The 23064-nt window shown below is 43.2% G+C and overlaps 1 protein-coding gene across 3 annotated transcripts in view; it reads left to right on the top strand.

The window, feature by feature from the left end:
* Positions 1 to 23064, top strand: part of EVL (Enah/Vasp-like) — a 145360-nt gene that overhangs the window by 13990 nt on the left and 108306 nt on the right. The window contains exon 1 of one of the 3 annotated variants that reach the window (XM_085061385.1): positions 11477 to 11698. The exons of 1 other annotated variant lie outside the window; for it this stretch is intronic. Coding sequence is in view for 1 of the 2 variants with exons in the window: in XM_085061382.1 (XP_084917508.1) it covers positions 12144 to 12166 (23 nt within the window). In the remaining variant the exon portion in view is untranslated. Of the gene's footprint in view, positions 1 to 11476; positions 11699 to 11999; positions 12167 to 23064 lie in introns of those variants that run through there. One more of the 3 variants, XM_085061382.1, reaches the window with a different exon arrangement.

Raw genomic sequence — 23064 nt, 5'->3', positions numbered from 1 at the left:
GAGGAGAGAGAAGATTGTCTCAGCAGCATTTTGGAAGGGTTTCAGAAGAAGTAGTTGAAAGAGAAAGAGGAATTAGAGAAGAAAGGTGTGATTATAACCTAAAAATCACTGTGGCTGTTTCTGAATCCCCTGTCCATATGATATAGAGGTGGAATATTAAATTACTTCAGAGACTTAAGCAGCACAATTTAGTGAATTCTGAAGGAAAAAGGGCCTTCAGGTCACACTGATGTTGGAGACCTGGGGCACAATGATGAGCAATGCCATATGGATCTGTCACAACATGGATACCAGAAAGGACACCCTCGAGCAGCAGCAATACTCTTAAATAAGTATAGGTTTTGGGGTAGTTGAGAAGTCAAGGGGAAGAGGGTGAGGTTAGCACAGTCTGCTTGTGGCACTAGTGCCTATCCTTCACATTTTGCATCCTACAAAGGCTACAAAATACCCTTCTCCCCAGGATATTGGATCCTCTCCTCCAGCATCCCTGTCAGGTTTCCCTTGACCTGTTCTTACTGTTCCTGTGCTTATACTGACCCAACACACATTTCAGCTTTTTTCTGCTCTGCCCAGTGCCTTTCTGTTCCTGGGGAGGTGGGGAGGCAGCTGCACAGGCTGGGCTCTGTCCCCAGCCCTACACTGCAGTGGCACAGGCAATATTTGGCTGTTGCTGGTGTGTCTTTGGAGAAAGGCCAGGGGGAGAGGGCAGAGTGCCTGGAGCAGAAATAACCCAAGGGTCCAGCATAGTACTAATGTCACTTAATATTGTGTGCATCTAGTATCAGCCTGAGGTGGCAAAGAGGGGCAGTGCCCGTGGCAGTGGGTGGGAAAGGAAGATCTGTGAAACCTGAGAGAGCTTGAGCTATTTGCAGCCCAGTGTGGGGAATGGATTGAGGAATGTGAGGCTGGAAGGAGCACGTGTCAGGCTGATGTGCAGTGCTCTGAGAGAGAAATGTGAGTTAAAAATGTTGAAGAAGAGGGATTCTTGTCTGTGGCTGGAAACTTAGAAGGAATTTCAGGATCAAGAGGAATAAGTTTTGGATAGTATTTGAGGATTTGTGATCATTTCTCATCTTGTGAGTGTTGTGAATTTGTTTCCAGAGCCTTTCTACTTCTGTCTTCCCTTTCAAGGTCATTGGGATGTGCTGGTTACTCGGTGGCTTCATTCATTAGAAATTAGCTAAGCTGGGATTTAACTAGGATGTTTATCCAGGATGACCTGAACCATTTGCTTCAGGAAGTCATTCATGCTTGAAAAGACAAATGTATCTCATATTAAAGGACAGGTCATGCTTACCTCTCTTTCCCTCCAAAAATGAGGGAAGCAGGATTTGACTCGTGAATAAATATTTAATACCTGAAGATGTGAGCCAGTTGTCTGAACCAAGTTGGTGCCCAGTTCCATTTCAGATGATCAGGAGTATGCAAGTGCTGGATGTGTGGCTGATGGCCATGGCCAGAGCCCAGCTGGATGCCAGACACTGCACACATGCTCAGACCCCTGGATTGGAACCCCAAGCAATGCTAGGCAGGATGGCAGCAGGAATATGCAATGTTTCAGCTGGGAGCACTGCTGGCAGGGAAAGGCTTTTGTTTGCTGCAGTTTGCTGTGGGGTTTGGTGCACAAATATGAGTCACTGGAACTAGAGCCAGATTGCTGTGATTATAAAACCCACTCCTGATTTCCCCTTCTGTCCTTTCCTGGTCTTGGATACCTCCTTTGTGCAGTTTTGGGATGGACAGAAGTGTATCCCACTGCTTTTCCCAAGGCTGTGACCTGATTGTGGGACAGACTGGGTGTGTTCTGTGTGGTTTGCCTCTCAGTCTAACCTAAGTGATGAAAAGGACCCACTGAGCACAGGTAGGGAAGCAATTGTTGTGGTACTCAGCTTGATTCATGGTGGTGTTGGGCAATTTGTACTACTGCTCCTCACTTGGCTGTAAAAATGCTCCTAGCTCTACCATAGATAGTTAATCACAGTTGTATAGGCTAAGTAGGCAGTTTTGATAAAGACAGAGTGAGAAAATGGGACCATTCAGCTGAGAAATGATAAGCCAGGCAATTATAGCTGGGCAAGTAGAGTCTGTGTGTGACCTCCTGCTCTGATCTCCCTCCCAAGCTCTCCTGGTTTCTTCTGGCTGGGTCTTGAACAGAAGTGGTGGGTGGCCAGGGCTTAGGGCTGCTGGGACAGGTCACAGTAAATGGTTTGATTTGTTGGAGAACTCCCTAGTTCAGCCTGTGCATTGAGCAGAGGTCTGGGGGCTGGCAGAGCCAAAATGAGGATTCAGACTTTATCAGTAACTTTGCTGCACAGTCCTGAAGCAAATATTGGGGCTTCACTTGCTATTCCAGACACCACCTCAGAAATCCTGTTCTTATTAGCGAAGATACAGGAAGATTAGGAGATGCATGGGAAATACTGGCTACAGAATGCAAAACAAAGTGCCCCAAATGTGGGGTCTCTGTAAGTGCTTTGCTTTTTCTTTTTTTCCTGTGATGCTGTTTTTGTAATTTTCATGCATTTTACTCTAAAGTGTAACATGCAGCTTATGTTAAAAAGGCATTTTTGTGTTCATTTTGACACGTACTTTAATTAAATTGTCAGACCTAATACTGTTTCACTGAAAAAGCCAGTGGACCCTCTCCAGCAAGTCCAGCAGAAGCAGCAAAAAGCAGGAACTGTGATATTTCTCTGCTTCTTAAACAAAAACGAACCAAAAACCCACAGTTTTTCAATCTTGAGTCTTTTTTTATGTGAAGAACAAGTGAGGGATAGAAACATGATATTCAAAACAATACTTTGCAACATGAGCTGCTTCCTGCTTCATTTGGTTTTGATTTGGTTTTGAAGAAACACTTCTCCTTGCTAGATCTGGCTCAAAAATATTGGGTCTTACTGAAGCTGTGCAAAGAGATTGGTAAAGCTGGCACATATCCATTGACCCTCTGCAGAGGTCAGCATGGCCAAACCACATTTCAGAGAAAGTCCCCCCTGAGGTGTCTCCTGGGGTGTAGAATATCCTCATGGCCACCCTTAACTTTCCTCCAGCCTTAAGGGAAGAAGGCAGCAAGAAGTCTCAGCACTGTGGACTAATTGTGTCAGTGGTTCTCATTAAAGATGATGTATAATCCTCCTCCCCTGTGTGTGCTTTCCTTAGGGAGGAGGCGTTGTCAGTAAGGGAATTCCACTTGAGATATCAAAGGGAAGAGGTTGTGGGAATGACCTGATGTTGCTTGTGGAACATCTGCAGTAGCAGCCAGACACACTTCAGGAGCAAACTGTTCCATGCCCAGGGGATGGGAAGGTCCTGCTCACAGACCCACAGAGTTGTGGAGCTTGGCAAGGACATCTGGAGGTCATGCAGTCCAACCCCTGCTCAGAACCTTGTCCCACTGAGTTTTGAATATCTCCCAAGATGGTGATGCCAACGTTTCTAGGCAATCACCTTTGCCAATGTTTGGCCATTCTTGGTAGAAAAGTTTCTTCTCATTTCTGAATTGAACTCCTTGTATTTCAAAATTTGTACCTGTTCCCTCTTGTCCTGTCACCTCAGAGAGGAGTCTGACTGTCTTCTTTACTCCTCCATCATTTTTACACAGTGGTGAATGTGTCTGTAATGATGTGATGTCAAAAGCCTTACTGGAGTCAAGACTTAGTGCAGAATAGGCCAGAACTTGGCCAGTGTGACAATGGTGTCACCTTCCTCTGGGTAGAAGCACAGCTCCAGTGGCACCACACACTGGCACCACCCTCCTGCCAGCTAGGTCATGGGAGCACATGTATAAAAGTGCTGATGAGTGCTAGGCTGTAATGAAGCCCTGGAGGAATCAGGAATCATGTGTTCTCCTGGGAGTGAGAAAATGTGGTTCTGAAATTGCCACAGGTTAGGTCTGGTGCTGCTGTCAGAAGCTGTTTCTGAACAAAGAATTCCACAGTGTGTGTGAATAATTCCTGCAAATGCTTATTCTAACATCTTTTGCATCAGTTGCAAGGGAAAGAAAAATTTGTGGGGCTTTTTTGTTTTCGTTTTGTAGGAAGGAGGGAGAGAATATATGCTGACATGATAGCAATGCAGCTCAGTTTTGGCAGATTCTCTGTCAGCAGCACCATACACTGCATAAACCCCACATGGAGCAGCTTTCCAGTACCTAAAGGGGCTACAAGAGCTGGAGAGGGACTTCTTGCAAGGGCTTGTAGGGATAAGCCAAGGGGGAATGAGTTCAAACTGAAAGAGGGCAGATTTAGATTAGATATGAGGCAGAAATTCTTTACTGTGAGGGTGCTGAGGTGCTGGCACAGGTTGCCCAGACAAGCTGTGGCTGCCCCATCCCTGGAGATGTTCAAGGCCTGGCTGGGTCTTGGAACAACCTGATCTCCTGGAAGGTGTATCTGCCCATTGCACAGGTTGGAAAGAAATGCTATTTAAGGTCCCTTTCAACCCAAAAACTTCTATAATTCTGTGTTTCCAGGTGAAATTCCAGGCTTTGGTATGATCTGAGCTTTGACATTGTGTGTATTTAAAATTCCTGTAAGCCAATAGCTCCTAAAACCTGGGTGCTGTGATCTTGTGCTGCAGAGAGTTTGCTCAATAAATACATTTTACCCATGGAGTTTTATCCACTGCAGTGTGGTTGCTTTTAGCCAAGAAGCAGAAGTATAAAACTAAACCTTTTTTTTTCTCTTGTCCACATCCTACAATTTGACTAGTGAGTGCAGAGGCGTAAGGCAAAAATAACCCAGGTTCTTGTTAATAGATCCCTTGTGGATTAGAGGGAAATGACACCAAATGATCAGTGTTTGTAAATATACACATGAAGGGTTTACTGCAGAACAATTTGGTTGCACAGGAAAACAGGTATGTACTCACTTTGGTTGCTATCTATAGCAATATGAAGGCAAAAAAAATAAAATCACTTAAGAAAATGCATAAGAAAGAGAAAGAAAGTATAAGAGTAGAAAGACTTCACCACCATGGGCCTCACAGTGAGGCTTGGTTGTTTTGTTTTTGAGGTTTGTTGGTCAAAGTGATGGTTGCAGACTGATGCCATCAGGTGGTGCTGGGAGTAATCCCAAAGAGGCAGTGAAGAGGAACCCCCAGAACACCTCATCTATTGGGTTTATGTTCACTCAGGTTCAGGTAGGAAGGTACGTGGGGTGGGGAGTTTAAACGGGATGGTGTAATGCTGTGGATCAGGGGACACTGTGGGAGTGTTTGACACCTTCCAGGATGTTACAGCTGGCTATTACATCAGGGCAGTTGAGTCCATTGTGGCCCATCAGCAGAGATGGAAACATTCAGGCCACCTGTGAATGTTCTCCCAGAACTTCCCATCAGGAGAGTTACCACAGCTGAGCTCACTTGAGTCAGGACCAGGAGACAGGAGCCACCTCTGGGGGTTTGCCTCTTTCCTTACCTGCAGGGCTGTGCTCAGCCCCTCCACCTGGGCACATCAGCACATCAGCAGCTTCCCCTGGATGTTTGAGCCAGCAGCATTCCAGTCTCTCTTCCAGCACCACTCGTGGACACATTCTTCTCCCCAGACCTGGGATGATTAGACAACAGTATCCCCTTTATCTTATCTCATGTTCCTGCCACAGTCCAAATTCCAGTGGATAGGCATATTTGGGGAGGTGTGGACTTCACAGTGGACAGCTGTTTCTTTGCAGTTTGGGTTGATTTTAGAAATGTTGAAGCCATTAACTCTTTCAGTCTCTCACAATAAGAAGACTCAGTTGTTTCTAGGAATACATTTCTATTGTTTACCAGAGAAGATGTCTAGTAGACACTGATATTTTCCATGCAGAATAACTTGTCTCTTGCCATTATACTTGATAATGAGTCCCAAATTCAGGCAATAATGTGCCCATTTGTGTGTGGGAAGTTGCTTGGTTCATGGTGGCTGCTACTTTTGACTGCAACCATGCCACTGTACAGTTGAAACACTAATAAGATCTAGGCCATTGGGTGCCTTGGAGATGACAAGAACCCAGGGTGTTTGTGGTGTTTGTGTATCTCTGTTGATGTCTGAAGTACACAGGTGTGTGTCTGTTGAGATATGAGGTATACATCCCACCTAAATGTCCAAATGTTTTATTGTGAAGTGCCCTTTAGTGGATGGCTGTGGTTTATTCAGACATTATTTTCAATTCCCTTGACATTTCATTTGACAGTGGTGATAATGCTGGTCGAGCTTTAGCCTCTCACTTCCCTTTTTTCCCCACTTAATCCCTTACAACTTGGAAAAAGTCAAATTGACTAATTTCAGCTAGCTTTAAGGAAGTTTCCAACATATGCTTCCTTTTATTTATTTCTAATAGTGTCTCCTATGTGTTCTGCTCAGTGTTTGTACAGATACTGATCAGCAAAGATGTAGCAGGTGTAAGATATTGTGGCTGTCAGGTGAATATGAAGGCTTTCCAATTCATTATTACAAAGCAGACTTCTGTCTGCAGCATGATTCAAATTTATCTGTCCCCAACTGAAAAAAAATGGTTGATAATTGTTTATCTAGGAAAAAATAATACATTACTGCCTAGCACTTCAAATTTGTAGAGCCTTGTTCCTTTCCTTGGAAGGGATTTTTTTTTTTTTGTTTTGTAAATCAGTAGGGTGACAGAATGGTTTGGGTTGGAAGGGACCTTAAAGGTCATCCAGTTCCAACCTCCTGCCATGGGCAGAGACACCTTTCACTAGATCAGGTTGCTCACAGCTCATCCAACCTGCCCTTCAACACTTCAGGGATGGGGCAGCCACAGCTTCCCTGAGCAACCTGTTCCACTGCCTCCCCACCCTCACAGTAAAGAATTCCTTCCTGATATCTATTCTTAACTGACCTTTCTGTTTGAAGCAATTGCCCCTTGTTCTGTCATTGCATTTGGTATGATTTTAAATAATTTCTCATAAACAGGCAAGAACACCCAAATCTTGGTCTTATCAACGAACATTTGCAGCCTATACAGACTGAATCTTAGTTTTTGGATGTTTGGTGGTTTGACTATATTTCTTCTTTTACTAATTTGAATTTATCTCATATATCCATGTCTGTTGTTTATGTAAACTGCTTTTCCATTTTCAGCTTTCTATGGCAGTCAGCACCATACAGTCCTACACTTGACTGGGTATTTCAGGCACTGTTGCAGTGATCAATAACTTAATAATCCGTATGGAGCTTTTAGTTTTCATCCCGACTGGCTCAGTTCTGTTGGATTGCTAGCTGGGACTTGGTGCTATCCCCAAGGGCTGATAGAAAATCAGTAAGAATCCCATTCTCTCTGGTTCACTCCAGTGCATCTTCCCTAGAGCACTAGAATAAGGCAGATGTAGCAGTATTGGGAAAAACATCCCCTTTCAGCCCTGTGAGTTGCTGTACCCTCATCTGCACCTGGCACAGGGTATCTGTTTATGAAAATGGTATGTGTTACTCCCAGGATAAGAGTAAAGCTTTGGGAGAAGAATGTGGGGAAGGCATCAGTCACCCTGCAGTCAGGCCAAGCCCTGAGATTCGCAAGGCATGAAGCATACTTCAGCCAAATTTGGGAGGGAGAAATTTTATTTTTTTTTTCTTTGCAAATATTCGTGTGCTGTGATAATTCCAAGCTATATAAATGAGGTAGGATTTCTGTGGTGAAGGCTGACATCAGAAAATCAAACTTTGGTGGTCAGCCTGAAAACCTGAGAGTAAAAGGAGAAGTCTGAAATGTGTTGGATTATTCTTGTGCATGAAAATTCATCTTGTATTTTAAGGCAACACATAATAGCAATCCCATTGATAAAAGCAGGAAAAAAATGTTGATTTTTACCCCACCCATCCTTCAATTTAACAGCTGAAGTTTTGAGTCAATACTTCAGCAGTGAATACACCTGTGTTCAGTAAACTTGAAGGCACTGCAATTATTTTCACAATTTCTCCAGTACCTGAAAAAACTAAGGTAGCCATTCCTCTTCTATTTCAATAAATATTTTAAACCTTATTTTCTCAAGCCCAAGAAAGCCTTTTGAATTCAGGGACAATGCTATTGAAAGGAGATTTTTCAGCATATTCTGGGATGCTGCCTATGATTGCCACATTCTCCACTGTGCAGAAATGTTGGAGCTGCAGTGAATGTACACTCATTAGATATGCTCTCTTTGGCTCGTTTCCCTTCTCCTTTCTGTTTTCTTCCTCATGAATTGAAGTGAGTGCTGAATTTTTCAGCACAGTTGTGGGATTTTTTTTAGAGTGATTTGAATATTACTTCAGCATGATGATAATACAGACTTAATGACAGAAGTCCACTGTTTTAGTGGCTTTCTTCCTTTCTTGAGCAAGGGAATAAGTAGTTACCTCATTAAAATATCTCAGTCTGTTTGTGATCGGATAATGTCACCAAGCATCTGGCAAAGGCTTTGGTGGAATCTCAGGTCAAGAGGACAAATACAGATACACTGATATACTGAATAACAATAATGCAAGATGTTACACTTGAGGAAACCAGGTTCTTAGCAGAGTATCAGCACATGGCCCTTGGATGCCAATGAAATACTAGATAAAACCAGAAACTTCACCAGTATCCTCTGCCTTGTTCTGGTTTGTCACATTTCCAGGCTTTTTTTTGCATCCTTTGCTTTTTTGACAAGCTTTCATCAAGGATAACCACTTCTATTACAGTCTCACTTGTTCGCTAGAGCCCAGCATTAAAATTGCAAATTGTTTCCCAAAAGCTACTGATTGTCTTCAGAGGGAGGGACAGTCATTGTCACATCTTTTTGGCCTCTCATCAGAAGATCTGGGTCCCACAGTTTCCATTACATTAATTGTCCCACCCAGTGTTTAGTAAACTTTTCTTTCATCTGGTATAATTTCAGTCTTTGGTAAAGTGTGGGACATTTGTCATGTCAAAGGTCTGGACTGGTTGTACTGCCAGACAGGGAATAAACAACTTCTTGTAAAAAATTTCATTGCTGGTTTTGGTTTCTGACATAATTTCTGTCTGCTTCTCAAGACTTTCAGTCTGGCTCATGGCACAAGAAGTCACAGTCTTCACAAAAAATTATAAGGAGGTATTTTAGCCCTGCATTTATTTATGTATTTGGCCACTGCATGTGTTCATGTGACTTTCTGAAGGCCCTGCGATTTCTGCTTGGTAAAATTTCATGCTGAGCTTCATTCATGTCTACAGTAGGACATGGTGGTCTCAGATCTTACTGTCAAATATGGGAATCCTAGTAATTAATTGACCAGAATTGAGACTATTGGTTGTCTCACAAGACAGAAGTCCTGCTGTTTCTCCCTGTAATGCTATCAGCTGTTGTGAAAGTGCTGGCCAAGAAAAAAAGTTAAAATGTTATCCTAATGAAACCTTTCAACAGCTGACCTCTACTGTATATGAAAGCTTTCTGGAGGATGTTTGCTTTTCTAGTCCTTCACAGTGAACTCATTGATGACAGAAGCTTGACTTGAACAGCTGACTATTTATTTGCATAGTGGCTGTTGAGAAACTGCAGAAATTTGAAGACCAGATAGTGATTTTGTCAACTTTGTTTCAGGAAGAGTGCTTAGGGGAAGCAGTATGTTTGCTCTAAATTCTGTAGAAAGGTTTTATTTTAGATAAACACTAAAATAAAAAGAAACACTTTCCAAGTGAAAACCAGCCCTCTTCCTCTTGATTCAAGTTAGAAGAAGATTGTGGTGAGCAAGAAAACGGAAGTTCAGAATTCCATCCTTCCCCCATGAGGGATCTTGGCTAGCTCTGACTTTGGAAGTCTAAAACTATTTCCTACAAAGTCAGTAGGAGAACAGATGCTTACAAGGGGTACCTCTCCTGTGCCCAGCTGCTTGGGTGCTGTATACAGTGAGCATATTTGTATGACATTCAGCCTAAATATGGACTGTGGCTTCTCTTGACGGTTGCATTGTTCTGCTCTCTGCCAATTTTAATCTTTTATTAGGCTGTTGCCAGAAGCACCTACCTCGCAGTCCTTCTCTTGCTGGATGCATGTGGAAGAATTAATTTCCGTCAGATGGTGTGACTGCATGTGTTTTAGTGTTCCTACAGCGTGCCTTTATTGTCACTTAACACCATCGCATTTGTTTAAAGGAAATGGAATGAAACCCAAGGTCACTACTACATTAAAAACACTATGTCTCAAATAAATGTGGATTTTCTTTTTCTCCAGCACTGGGGTTTTTTTGCCATGAGTGTGTTTTCCTTTCACTCCAGCCCTTTCTGTCTGTATTTTTCAGAGCTTTGAGATCAGATGCCACAGTTACCGTAGCCTGTCCCCAGTCACTGTGTCTAGATGTGGCAGGCTGTACACTTTGGATGCTTTTCCAGCCTCCAAATCCCACAGCTCAGTGGGACAGCCATTGCCCTAGAGCACAGTGAACCTCAGGAGCTGTAGTTGGGTTTGGATGTTTCAGACTCCAGCCAAAACCCTCCTTGTGTTTCTTTGTACTGGAAACCAACCCTAGCAGTAAAAAACACAAGTCAAGGTGGAGAGCAGCCCCAGAGATAACTTTGCTCTCTTCCTGTGACTTTCCCAGTGTTCTCCCATTGCCCTGTTCTCTCTCCTTCCCGGGGCTGGGGTTGCTTTCCCAGGATTTGAGTCTCTCTCATTTCCAGCAGTCCTCAGCATTCGCCTGCTCTCCAGCCAGCAGGTGAGTGGCAGAGCCTGTCCCCCTCTGCCAATGCTGGCACCCCTGGGTGGCCCCACGCTGTCGTGGCTAATGCTGAGGCTGCTCTGGCATGTGCCCAGCCCTAGGGTAAAACCTCTCCTGGCTCTCCCCATCATGCTGCCGAGTTTGGCTGCCTGGGCAAAGTCTCCCCAGTCTCTCCCATAGCTAACAAACACCCATAAAATCCCTAATAAGCAAACTGGTGATGGGAGTCATCCAGCCTGTGATTCTTGCAGTCCCAAATTCCCAAGGGATTTGCTGCAGGGATGGTGAGCTCTGGCTCCTGGTGTTTGGGGTGTGTTCCCAGCACCGTGAGCTGTGTTTGCTCAATCTCCGCTTGCATCGCTGCCGGGCCACGTTATTTCAGAGCAGCAGATGTGCCATCCACTGCCAGGCTGTTCCAGAGCCGTGTCCCTGTGCTTCCCCACCCCGCAGCAGTGGGATCTCCTCGCACAGAGCAGGGGCAGCTGCACCCCTGAGCCCGGGGTGCCTCCTGGCTGCCCCAGGAGAGCGTTTTGGAGGGGCGGGGTGGCTGGCACAGGGTGGTGTGGCCATGCCGAAGGTTGTCCCCGTGTGTCGCCCATGGGGTGCGCAGCGGATGCTCTGCCCCCTGCGCTGGCTGCGCTGTTGCCATGGAGATTGCGTGCGCTGTTGCTAGGCAGCTGAAGCATCCTCGCCTGCACACTGCAATGCCACGAAATGCTCAACTTTCCTCATTCCTATCTCCCTTCTGTGATCTCGCAGATATGACTCCTTTGGCTCTTATCCCACTTCATTCAGTTGCACTGCTGCGATTTCTTGGTGTTAACCCTGTAAACCTGAAAAAGCCCGCATGGCACTGCAAATAGGGTTTATGGCAATGAATTCAGGGCTGAAGGAGTTAAAGTGGTTGGGGATAGACTACAGAGGAAATGATTTCTAGCAGATAAACTACTTTAAATGTTCTGGCATTCATGGAAGGGGAGGTTTGTGGATGCAGTCTTTTGTTCCATCACTGATGGTTTAGATGAATAAAAACACAGACTAAAATATCACTACAAGGTAAGAAAATCAGCTTGAATGGGTCTAATTAATCTCTTCGCTTACGATATATTTTTAGTTTTTTAGCATCCTCTGCTTGTGCTTGCTGATTTTGATGTAGCATGTGAACGATAATTTATCTGTGAAGCCTGTCGCGTACCATATTTGACTTATTTGGCTTGAATAATAAAGATATCAGCCTGTATTCTTGGAGTATACTGCATTAATCAGACTTGCAGGAATGATCACATGGTACTCTATCGCCTTTTCCTGTTAGCTGCTGCTTGTCAGCAGCTGGCTGAGCTGTAGGCTGCAGGCCAGTATCTGCATACCCTTTCTCCTCAGAATATTTCAAATATACTGTCTCGTCATTATGCATTTTGCTGCAGTTTGACAAACTAAATGGTCCTCCTGCACGTTAAGAAGATTATTTTAAATTTCAGAGCATTTGTGTAGTTGCTAGGCCATGTATGCATTTGAAGAATTCAGGTAGGCTCTCTGTTTTATACATCAGTGTGCTTGGTTTTTGTTCTTCACAAGGTTTTTGCTGTGTAATGTCAGTCAGCTCTGCAGTTAGCTGTTCAATGTGCAGATATTTATTGCGTTTTAGAATCTCTACCCTGTGCATGGGGAGAAGTGCTTGAAGGGTTCGGTGCAGGTAACGGCAGCTTAACTGCATGATGAAGTGCAAAGCTGGGTAATTGATTATATCTTGCACGAATTTCATAGCCATGCAGCCAGAAACAGCGAGTGCAGGGTAGTTATAAATATAAACCAGAAACTGTTCTCTTTAAAAGGGTCTTTGCTATTTTTAGTTCTGGAGAATCTGACAGATGCTCCTTCACGATAAAATACTGATGGTGATAGAGAAGAAAAAATTGATGCTTGGATTGTACATAGGATTATATTTTATGCTGCTGCAGAGTATACATGTCTTTTTCATAACCTTGTAGCTGCAGAAGTCCTTATGAATTACATTTAAAATCAGAATATTTTTAAGTTTGTTGGGGTTGGTTTGTTGTTTGCAAACATTTGTGCAACTGTGATTGTTAGAATATAAAATTAGCACTTTTTATTTGATATTGGTTCTGCTCAGTATTGCCTCTGCCCCCTCTCCTCCTCCATCCCCACCCCCAGTATAACTCCATCCTTATGCAAGTATTGAGGTCTATTAAAACCCTAACAGATATTTGAAAACATGAAACAGAATTTCTACCCTCACTAACAGACAATTATTTTTCTATGCAGTTTGGGACTTGAAAAAATTCTGGTCAGTAGTTGTGGGGTAGGGAGTGTCTCACTTCTTGTAAAAAAAAAAAATTGCTTAATGTGTTCAGTTCTTATAACTTGTGTTATAAAATTGTCCAGATAAAATGGTGACAATGTTGGAACAGCAATAAGCATCACCTCATGATATGTTTGTCTGTATATCATTATTATAATGTATCTTTAAAATACCCTTTCTTTTTTGATTAAAAAAAAATTGATTGTTTGACCAAGTATGTAACTAGAGGGGATGATGGATTCTCTTTCTATACATAATGAACATTCTTTATCAAATACCTTAAAATTAAACTTTTTACCCTCAGATGAAATATTTTTAACATTATTTCTTCCTTTTGTTAGTGAAATATATTGGCAATTTCCATTATTTTGTGACTTGCTGATCGGTTTTGTGTGTGAGTGGTGGCAAAAGCAGGTACAGGACACCCCCACTCCCCAAAATGTTCTGATTCCAGCTGTAAGGGCTGAGCAGATCCAGGCTGTGTATAGTCCTCCTGTTGTGAAATGCAGTATGATGCTGTCTGAGGGGAAAGATTTTACTGGAAGACCAGATAATGCTGTGTAACTGCTGTTGTCAGGGCTGTCAGAAGATGCTTGGAATCTTGACATCACTGATTGTTGGCAGGAAATTAAGGTGGAAATGGGCCACAAACTTACTGTGCCACTTACCATGCCCACAGAGTTGTTGGTATTTCAACCAGTTGGTTGGGTCCTATTCTTCATTGAGTGAAATTCTCAAAAAATTTACAATTAGAAAAAAAAGGATGTTTTAAAAATTCTGCTTTAAAAGCCTTAGCTGTCTTTCAGTGGCTTTCCTAGACATATTGGGCCAGAAAGACACCTACTTTTATTGCAGGGATGGCCAAATGCTGATTACACACCCATTAGGCTTATTAAATTACTTGTCATCCTCCCTTAGACTTGATTTGAAAATAGTATTAACATTTGATGTGCAGACTGCTAGACATTTTCCTTTAAATTTTCTGCGCTGGTAGGGCTGGTGTTTTTGTACAGCAGCATTTAAATGGCATTTATTTTATTAGGAATTTCCATGGTGTTTTGTTGAGGTTGCATCTTCATGTTGATGGGTTGGGGTTTTTTTTTGGTATGATTGCTCTCGTGCCTGTGGCTATTTTAGATTTTGATGGCATCAAAACATATCTTGCAAGGTAAAGACTAAAAGAGGGTCTAGTTGAGCATTGGGGTGGAACTTCCCTCCCATGGGCTCCTGGAAGCAAAGTGGCTGTAGCAGCAGAGGGCACTCTCTGGCCTAAGGGCCCCTGCTCCAGGGTGGCCCCACTCTCTTTTAAAGGTTCCTGTCTTCCATGTGCACAAACCCCAAGCTTGCACTCATCTCTCCCCTTGGCGTTGTCCTGAAGTGCATGTTCATATGGGTGCTGCAGGAGCAGGGCTGTTTCCATCCCTCAGTGCACCCACAGGGCTTGAGTACCCAAGAGTCCCCAGAAATGGTGATCCCAGCAGTGCTCACACAGACCATCCTGGTGATCCCAGCAGTGCTCACACAGACCATCCTGGTGATCCCAGCAGTGCTCATGCAATCAATCCTGGTGATCCTAGCAGTGCTCACACAGACCATCCTGGTTATCTCAGCAGTGCCTGCTCATGCAGACCTATCCATGCCATCTCTTTATGTGTTACTCTGCTTTTATTTTTCTGCCTCCACACGGGGCCCTACAGACCTGCAGGACTCCCCAGAAGGGTGGTGCAGGCTGTGGCACCCTGAGCCCATGCCAAGAGGCATCCCTGCAATCAGGCCACCCGAGTTCCCCCAGCAATTTCATTTTGATGCAGCCATCTTCACTTCCCTGGTGAAATGGTGCCAGGTTATTTTTGTGAAGTGTTAAGCAGCTGCTGGACCTCTCTGAAGAATTGTCTCACTTAAAGACTGTAAGTGACTCTGGTGTACTGTTTGTGAAAAACTTACTTGTAAAGCCCTTTGGGATGAAATCTTACCCGTGTGGTTACTGGCTGGATGAAGAGAGACTTAAGCCTCTGAAAAAACAGGGAGTAAATCCATTGAATAATCTCATAGCTCCTTGTATCAGCCAAGCTTGGTTTATCTTTCTCTTGGAAAGAACCTAATATCCCCTGGAAAACTTTGATTGCTTTTAAAGTGGGGGTTAATGGACCTAAGCCCCTTCTCAGTCCATATGGGCTTCTGGTTTCTGTGTGCTAGTGGTTGGACCCATTATATTACTGATTCCTGCACTGTCTTCATAAAACCTCATGTACATTTGGGTTATAATTGGAGGTGGGATTGTTCATAAGCCATGCTTTTATGACCTGCTGCTGACCACACTGTTGTGAGATGACTTTGCACGTGAATGTCTTGGTTTGAAAACAAACCAGTGGGAGATCGCAAGTCAAGATTGAAATTAAAAATAAGTGAAATAATACAAGGAAAAGCACTGACAAAGTCAGATACAACCTAACACCCTGTTAGGGTGGTAGTAGCAGTCCAACTGAAGTAGTCCAGTTGAAGCGGTGATCCTGTGAAGGTCTAGTCTCCAGCTGAAGATCCAGTGGTAGCGCTGGTCCTCTGGGAACCCAGTAGACAGGGCTACCTCAGGCAGTTCCAAGGCCAGGTTATATCCAGGTGGGAACACCTGGCTCTTCCCTCCTCGGCAGAGCATCTCACAATGGGATGAGATAAGTCCATGAGTCACACGGTGGGTCCCTGATGGCCCATTGCCTGTCATTCGGAGTGGGTCATTAGCAGGTGATAGCAGCTAACGGCCCACAGCTGGTGGTAATAGAATACTTAACTACATCTATACTGCAACCTAGGACAGTGAAGCCATCAGGAGGATGGTGCACTTGGCCACGAGCAGCACTCCTCATTTGGTATCTTCCACCCAGATTCAGCTCTCTAGTGGCAGAGCACAAATGCATTTTCTTTTCTTTTGTTGCTATGCCTTTAACTTTCTGGGATATTACTTGGTATTCTTCTCAGTGAGCTGGTGTCTGTCTATTTCTGCTACACCGCCCACCACAGCATCGCAGTATTTTTAACTACATCTTCTATTCCCTCATCCAATGAGCAAAACTGAGAATGCTACAGGAAGGAAAATGAGTCTCTCAAAGAGAGCTGGCTCTGAACAGAGGAATTGAAACCCACCGATGAATAGAAAGCGAAGCTCAGAATGAACGTAGAGCATTTGGGTGCCATGGTGTGTGGGGAACCTGTCCCCTGCTGATCCCCCAGGCAGCAGCAGCATCAGGAGATCACCCATGTCTTTGGGCAGATGAAGGCATTGAGTTTATTGTACCTATAAGTATTTCACGTCTGAGTTTAGCTGCACAATTGGATCAGCACACAGGGATACTGATGTATAAGCTTCTTTTGCTGCTGCCAAACAAAATAAAAAAACCAAAACCCTGAATACCCCAAATTAGTGAAGAATTTTGGTTTTGATATGATTCTGCAAAAATGAATTTTGGTGGCAGGTGCCCATCAAATGCCTGCTCTGACTTTGACTGCAGCATTCTCCTCTGTTTGGTGACCAACAATAGGACACAACAAAATGAAATGAAGCTACATCAGGGGAAGTTCACATTGGGCATTAGGCAAAGGTTCTTTGCTCAGAGGGTGGTGGATCTCTGGGACTGGCAGTGTTGCTGTGTGGTGCAGTCAGCACACTGGAGGGAAGGGACCTTGACAGACTTGAGAGGTGGGTCCATGTGAGCCTCATGAAATTCAGCAAGGCCAAGTGCAAGGTGCTGCACCTGATTCAGGGCAATCCCAAGAACATGGAAGATGTCCATGGCAGGGAGGCTGGGACAAGATGATCTTAAAGGTCCCTTCCAACTGAAACCATTCTATGAGTCTATGACAATAGAAAAGGATTCCTGTTCCATGCTGCAAGAAATATGATCATATTGATGAGTAAGAAGCATCAGGAGAGTTGCCAATAGACTATTTCAAGTTTCTACAGGAGTGTAGCTTTTGTGTAGAGCTGTAATGAGATTGCAGCACTATGGAGAAGTGGAACAAATTGTTGTTCCAAGTTGGTGACTCTGACCTTCCAGGTTAGATGGAGCAGCAAGTGAAAAACACACCAAATGGCACAGTTAATCTTTTCTGACAAGAGGGGAAAGAATTTGTGGAGGACTTGTTTCTGAGTTCAAAGGGTGTTAAAATGAAAGGGAGAAAGCAAGTCTAAAATGGAGAAAATTCAAGGATGGTATTTTGGCAGACCGTAATTAGTTGCAGGATCCTCTAACCTGCCTAACTGAACTCTCCAATTGTATTATCATGTTCAAAATATCTTGTAGGTGCTTAATAAATAAGGACAAACGTGTGAACCTGGAAGCTGCAGGCTTGTCAAGTCTCTGCTTGCTCAGTTTTTTCTCTGCAACAGACTGTGTCCACCAGTGACCCAGCTGCTGGTGTTTCTCCCTTTTGTCCTTACATGGATGCATGCAAATTCATAGAATAATCACAGAATGGTTTGGACTGGAAGGGACCTTAAAGACCATCTAGCTCCAACCCCTCAGCCATGGGTAGAGACACCTTCCACCAGACCAGGTTTCTCAAAACACCATCCAACCTTTCCTTGAACATTTCCAGGGATGGGCATACAGTTTCTCAAGGCAAACTGTTCCAGTGCCTCACCACCCTCACAGTAAAAAAATTTTTACTGAGACCTAATCTAAATATCCCCTCTTTCAGTCTGAAGCCATTCCTCCTTGTCCTGTCACTCCAGGCCCTTGTGAGAAGTCCATCTCCAGGTCTCTTGTAGCCCCTTTAGGCACTGGAAGGTGCTGTAAGGTCTCCCTGGAGCCTTCTCTTCTCCAGGCTGAATAACCCCAGTTCTCCCAGCCTGTCTTCATAGGGGAGGTGCTCCAACTCTTGGATCATCTTCATGGCCCTCTTCTGAACTTGCTCCAAAAAGCTGATGTCCTTCTTATGCTGGGAGCCTCAGAGATGAATATGAAACTAAAATACATTGTTGAGACAGAAGGTTTTGATTATCTGCAGGAATTGGCAAGTCTAGTTGTTCAGGTTGCAAATGTAAATATTCCAAATGATGTGTCTCATCAGAGAAAATACATGAGCCTGGGGGCCAAATTATGGTCACAATACAATCTATAATACTCTTTGCATAATCCCTAAGCCTTCATTTTGTGACTGAGAGACTAAATTTTATATTTTTTTTTTCTGGAACAAACCTGCACTACATTAAAAAAGGAGGAAAAGGAACTAGTTTAGCATTTTTCTTTTGCTGAAGGTGGTTGCCTCAAATCTACTCTTTGATATTGGAAATTGATTTTAGATCCTTGGATTTTGGACAGTTGTTATTTATCCACACAAGGCATACACCCTGAGGAAATGTTGCTTGCTTAAACAGCAGATTGAATCAAATGTTTTTGCTGACATATTTTTCCCTGTGACAACTGACACTGCAGTTGCCACATATTTCAGTGGTTTAGTGCAGAGACATTTGAAGAGAAGGAGAGAAATGCTTCTCAGAAAGTAATGTGAGAATGCTGTTGCTGGAAATGAAGATAAGCACATACTACTCTCATAGTGGCTACGTTGAAATATTTTTACTGAGGAAGAAAATAGATAGAGACTCTTTGTTAGAGGTGGTGGAGTCAGGTTTGGCCAGATTTTAAGGGACAAAATATTCTGATGCCTGGGCATATAATCTTATCCCAAAAATAAATATGAAAGGAGATTTATCCCAGGATATTCACTGAGTTGGAGGAGTACCACTGTTGATGTTTGGAGGTAATTTCCAGTCACAGTTAAATCAGAGTAAATTTAGTGCCTGAAACAGGGGGCTGTCTGTGGAAGAGTATTCCCATCTTTTCTCCTGTTGAACTGTAAACCCTGCAGAGCACCACTGCTGGGTGCTCACTGGTGCCAAAGGCCTGGTTCAGCTACCTGAGATCTACTGCAGTGTAATTCCTTTCCAAACCCAAGGAATTTCCTCTCTGTTCCTTTGCCTTCTAGGCATGGTAACCTGTTTTTAAATTTTTCTCTTGTCTCTCTCATCTCCAAAACATGTTTATCCCCTTCTCCCTTTTTTAACTCTCTCTCTCATCTCCAAAACATGTTTAGGCCCCCTCCTTTTTTTAACCAACCTTGTAGTAATATTTACAAACAAGAAGTGTCTGCTGTTGTTTAATGAGGATCCAGACACACTTTTCAGAGCTGAAGGTAGTTATCAAGACACATGGAAATCGATGCCAATCTTTAAAATGAAAACAAACACGAGTGCAGATGGTTTTTTTAATAACAGAATTTATGATCATTTTTAAATCCACCTATGGGCATCTATTAGAGCAAGTCATTCTCAGTCCTATGTTTTCTAAGCCTTAGTATGAAGTCTATAAAGATTTGAAGCATTTCAGGTGAACTAATGAAAATTGCTCCCTGCCCTTCCTACAAGAGCTGTGCCCAGAGCTGTATCTCAAACCCTCCTTTAGGTACAAGATTTTTGGAAGCCTGGTGTCTTTTGTCCTTGGAGATTTTCTGTGTAAGATGTGTCCATTCACTTACCTCAGACTGGGATCATACAAATTTATGGTTTAGATCAGCAGCCTGTAAAATGAGGTTGAAAACCTCATGATTTAAGTGGCTCATGCAAAGCTTGTTAAAGTACATACATGGAAAAATAAAAAGGAGGTGACAGGATAGCTGAAAAATCAAACTTCAAAACAAATGTGGAGGTTTGTTCATATCAGTGTGCTGCTGTGTTGATGCATGAGATTATACAGAAGTCAAATGTTTTGTTTCTTCCTTTAAGGGTGATATCTATAGTTGCATGTTACTCTACCAGCAGCTGGAGAGCTTCTTCATGCCATACTGGGGGAACATGGGTTTAATTTCATGCTTTGGACAGCATAGTGAGCTGGCTTTGTCTCCTTCAGAAACCATTGACCTCTCCTGCTAGGCAATAACATGGCTCAGGACAGGTCATGAGAAGAAAAAGTTGTCCATTGGGTGTTTGCAGTGTTACCTTTCGAAAGCAGGTGGAAAAAGCTGACACTTGGTTTTACTTCACTGCAGTTAATGTAGAGCAGGGGAAGGTGAGAGGATTGAAGAATCTGTGAAATAGCCCATTTCTTTCCATTTAGGTGCAATCAAAGCAAAGATGAGCTCTGGAGAGGAAAGGAAGTGACCTGGGTGAGAGAAATGTAGGGGAAAACTTTCCCAAGGAAAAGATGGATGTAGCAGATGGAGTTGACATTGCAAAATGCCATGAAATTCAGGGATGTTGGGACAAAAAAGATGATTGCTAGCCTGGGCTTGAGGATGATGGCTCCATTTCACAGATGCAGAGTTGAGGATTTTAATCTGAAACTGAATGCCTAAAGCTTTTCCAGCTCTTCTTTGGTGACAATACACACTTCAACACTCTGCTGTAGCACGGTGTTTTGGTGTGGATGGGTCAGCAGTGTGGTGTCCCCTTGTTGGTTTGGGATATGAAGGCCAAAAATGGAATTCCACTTTGCCTGATCCTGTATGACTTGGGGTGAAAAACTCTTCATACAGTCATACAGAGCTGGGTTTAAATCTGGATTGTCCACATCCTAGGCAAGTGTCTTAGGCATTTAGCTACAGAGCATGAGAGCTTGTGCTGTCTTCAAGGAAACTGATATTTCCATAAAACATGCTATTCTAGTGCTGTTGTAGTGGTCGTAGTCTAGGGATCTAAAAGAGACAGTATTTGAAAGGAGAGGGAATGTTTTATTAAATCAACTGCAATAACTTGCAAAAACCAGGGAAGGTTATGGTTACACAAACCTTTACAGACCTGAAACTAAAGTTTCACACAAAGAAACTGAGAAAATATCCAAGCCACACAGAAGAAAGATAGTTCTCTGAAGTAAAACTGCTTTTCTTTTCAGTGGTGTAAAGCCTTAGACTAACTTCCCATTAAATTTGTCCATGGGAGGGAAAGAGAGGGGGGAAAAAACAGGCTGAAAGGAAATAAAAGGAGAAAAAGACAGGTAAAAATTTAGGGAACGAGATGATTGAAACTTTTTCTTTCAGACTGAAGGAGGCTTTTGCATCAAAAAGCTTGTTCTTTCTTCTGACTGTAAGGATTGTTATAATAAAAAAACTATTCCTGCCAGCTTTGCTTCCACAGAGTGTCTTTGCTTCATGAGACAGCACCTTTTGATGCCATTTTATGTAGTTAACACTGTTCTGCCCAACCATCACAGCTTAGCTGCTGTTTGGCAAGGGGCTGTTTCTTATAAAGTGACATAAAAATGGAAGTAACAGATAAGACTCTTTTTTACATGCATTGCAAATTATTTGAGATCAAAGTCACATTCTTGTTTTAATTGGGGAATGGAAATCTAAGAACCATATTTCAAATATCAAGAAAAATTCATTTTACATGGATCAGATTTTCAGAAGAGCATGTATCGGCTCTGTTTATTCCAGGGAGGAGAACCAGCTGGATGCTATTTATGTAGAAAATTGGCCTTTGTCTTTAAAGGCTCACATAGATGTGGAGTATTTGAATTATTTGAAAGTTTCTCTTTGTTTTTCAGTGATGAGCAGTGTGGAAAATGTGATTCTAAGCTGGTCTGTGTGTATTGCAGAATGGGGGGAGCAGGCATTTTGACCCTAACACTGCTCTATGGTGTAGAACTGGTCCTGTTATGGTATTGGGACAATTCTGTTCAAGAGAAACAGCAAAGGATTTAGGAGTCCTAAGTACTAGTAATATAAAGGATGGGGAAAAAGCCACCACCACCTTTGGAAAAGGATCACTCTGAAAGCTTGAGGATGACACTTCAAAGACTGTACTGGCTTGTTAGGCAAGGTTATTAGTACTAATAAGAGGTAATGCACTCATGTCAATATCTGCCATATAGTAATTTTTAGCTGCTCCATATAACTAATGGTATTTTCAAAGCTCACTCAGACAGCACAAGCTCATTAAACAAAGATAGGCATTTATTTAAACTATTTATAAAGTGCAGTGTGAAGAGGAGAAGAAAGAATACGTGCTGTTGCAGAAGGAGGTGAAAATGAAGTACCCACAGGGTACATCCCATGTAAGGTATCTAGGTAATTTGACATGAAAACCATGTCTGATTTATTGTGGAAAACCCTGACATCGCTGACCAAGATGTAACACTATCCTAGTTTTGAAGGTCGAAGTAAGGGAAAAATCAATCCTGAAATACCATGTGATTTCCTAGCACTGAGACTTAGGAATTGGAGGGGTTTGTTCAGAGGGGACACAGTGCACTTGGCATCACCTCAGCTCCCACTGCAGTTCTGCTCCTTTCAGATATGGTTTTCTCTCCCCAGGAAGGGTCACATCTGTGCCTGCAAGTGCACAAGCGTTGGGTGTGGGTGTGAGCTCAGTCCCTGCAGCTCCCCAAATTCCTTCTGAGCTCCAGCCACACTTGTGTGCTCTGGGTCTGTGTCAGGATAACCTCGATTGCCAAATCCTGGGGATTTCAGCTGGCTGCTGCTGTGAGTGTGGGTGAGGGGAAGGCAAGGGGTCAGACACGGACTGGTTTTCCCTGTGGATGCACAATTTGGCTCTTGAATGTGTTTTCCTTTGCTTTTTTGGTTTATTCTGTCTAAAGTATCTGAGGTTGGTCTGGCTGGCCTGGCAATGCTGAGGATGAGAGCCCCAGCTTGGGGCTGAGGCAGGAGCTGGGCAGTGTGCCTTGGTGTCACACACAGGGACTGACACCTTTGGGGTCCTGCCAAGCTCTGAGAGCCTGCTATGATCTTACTTCTTGGGCTTTACCCTGTCACTTTCCCCAGAATGTGCTGTGATCCAAGTACAGCACCCAGCTGGCCATGCTGCACCAAATTAAAGTTTGTGGTGCTTTCTCAGGATTTCTGAAGTTTTCAAAGCTTTATAGTCAGATTGCATGCTTGTAAATTACACGTGTTTAAATTGAAACAACTAATCCATGAACTCCACTACATCTTTAGTTGTTTCTCAGTACTTCAAAAGGATGATATTGAGCCTTTTGGTGGGTACCATGAAAAGAAATCTAAATTTTAAGAATGCATTTTGAGACATACATCCTGATTTATATTGAGTCCATCTGGGGGAGGAGCTGCTGAGAAAATCCAATACAAAGGAAGG

This window comes from Lichenostomus cassidix, chromosome 5 (assembly GCF_008360975.1).
Source record: "Lichenostomus cassidix isolate B80296 chromosome 5, HeHo_3.0, whole genome shotgun sequence".
NCBI lineage: Eukaryota > Metazoa > Chordata > Aves > Passeriformes > Meliphagidae > Lichenostomus > Lichenostomus cassidix.
The sequence above is the reverse complement of the archived record's forward strand: the minus strand, read 5'-3'. Positions and strand labels throughout refer to the sequence as shown.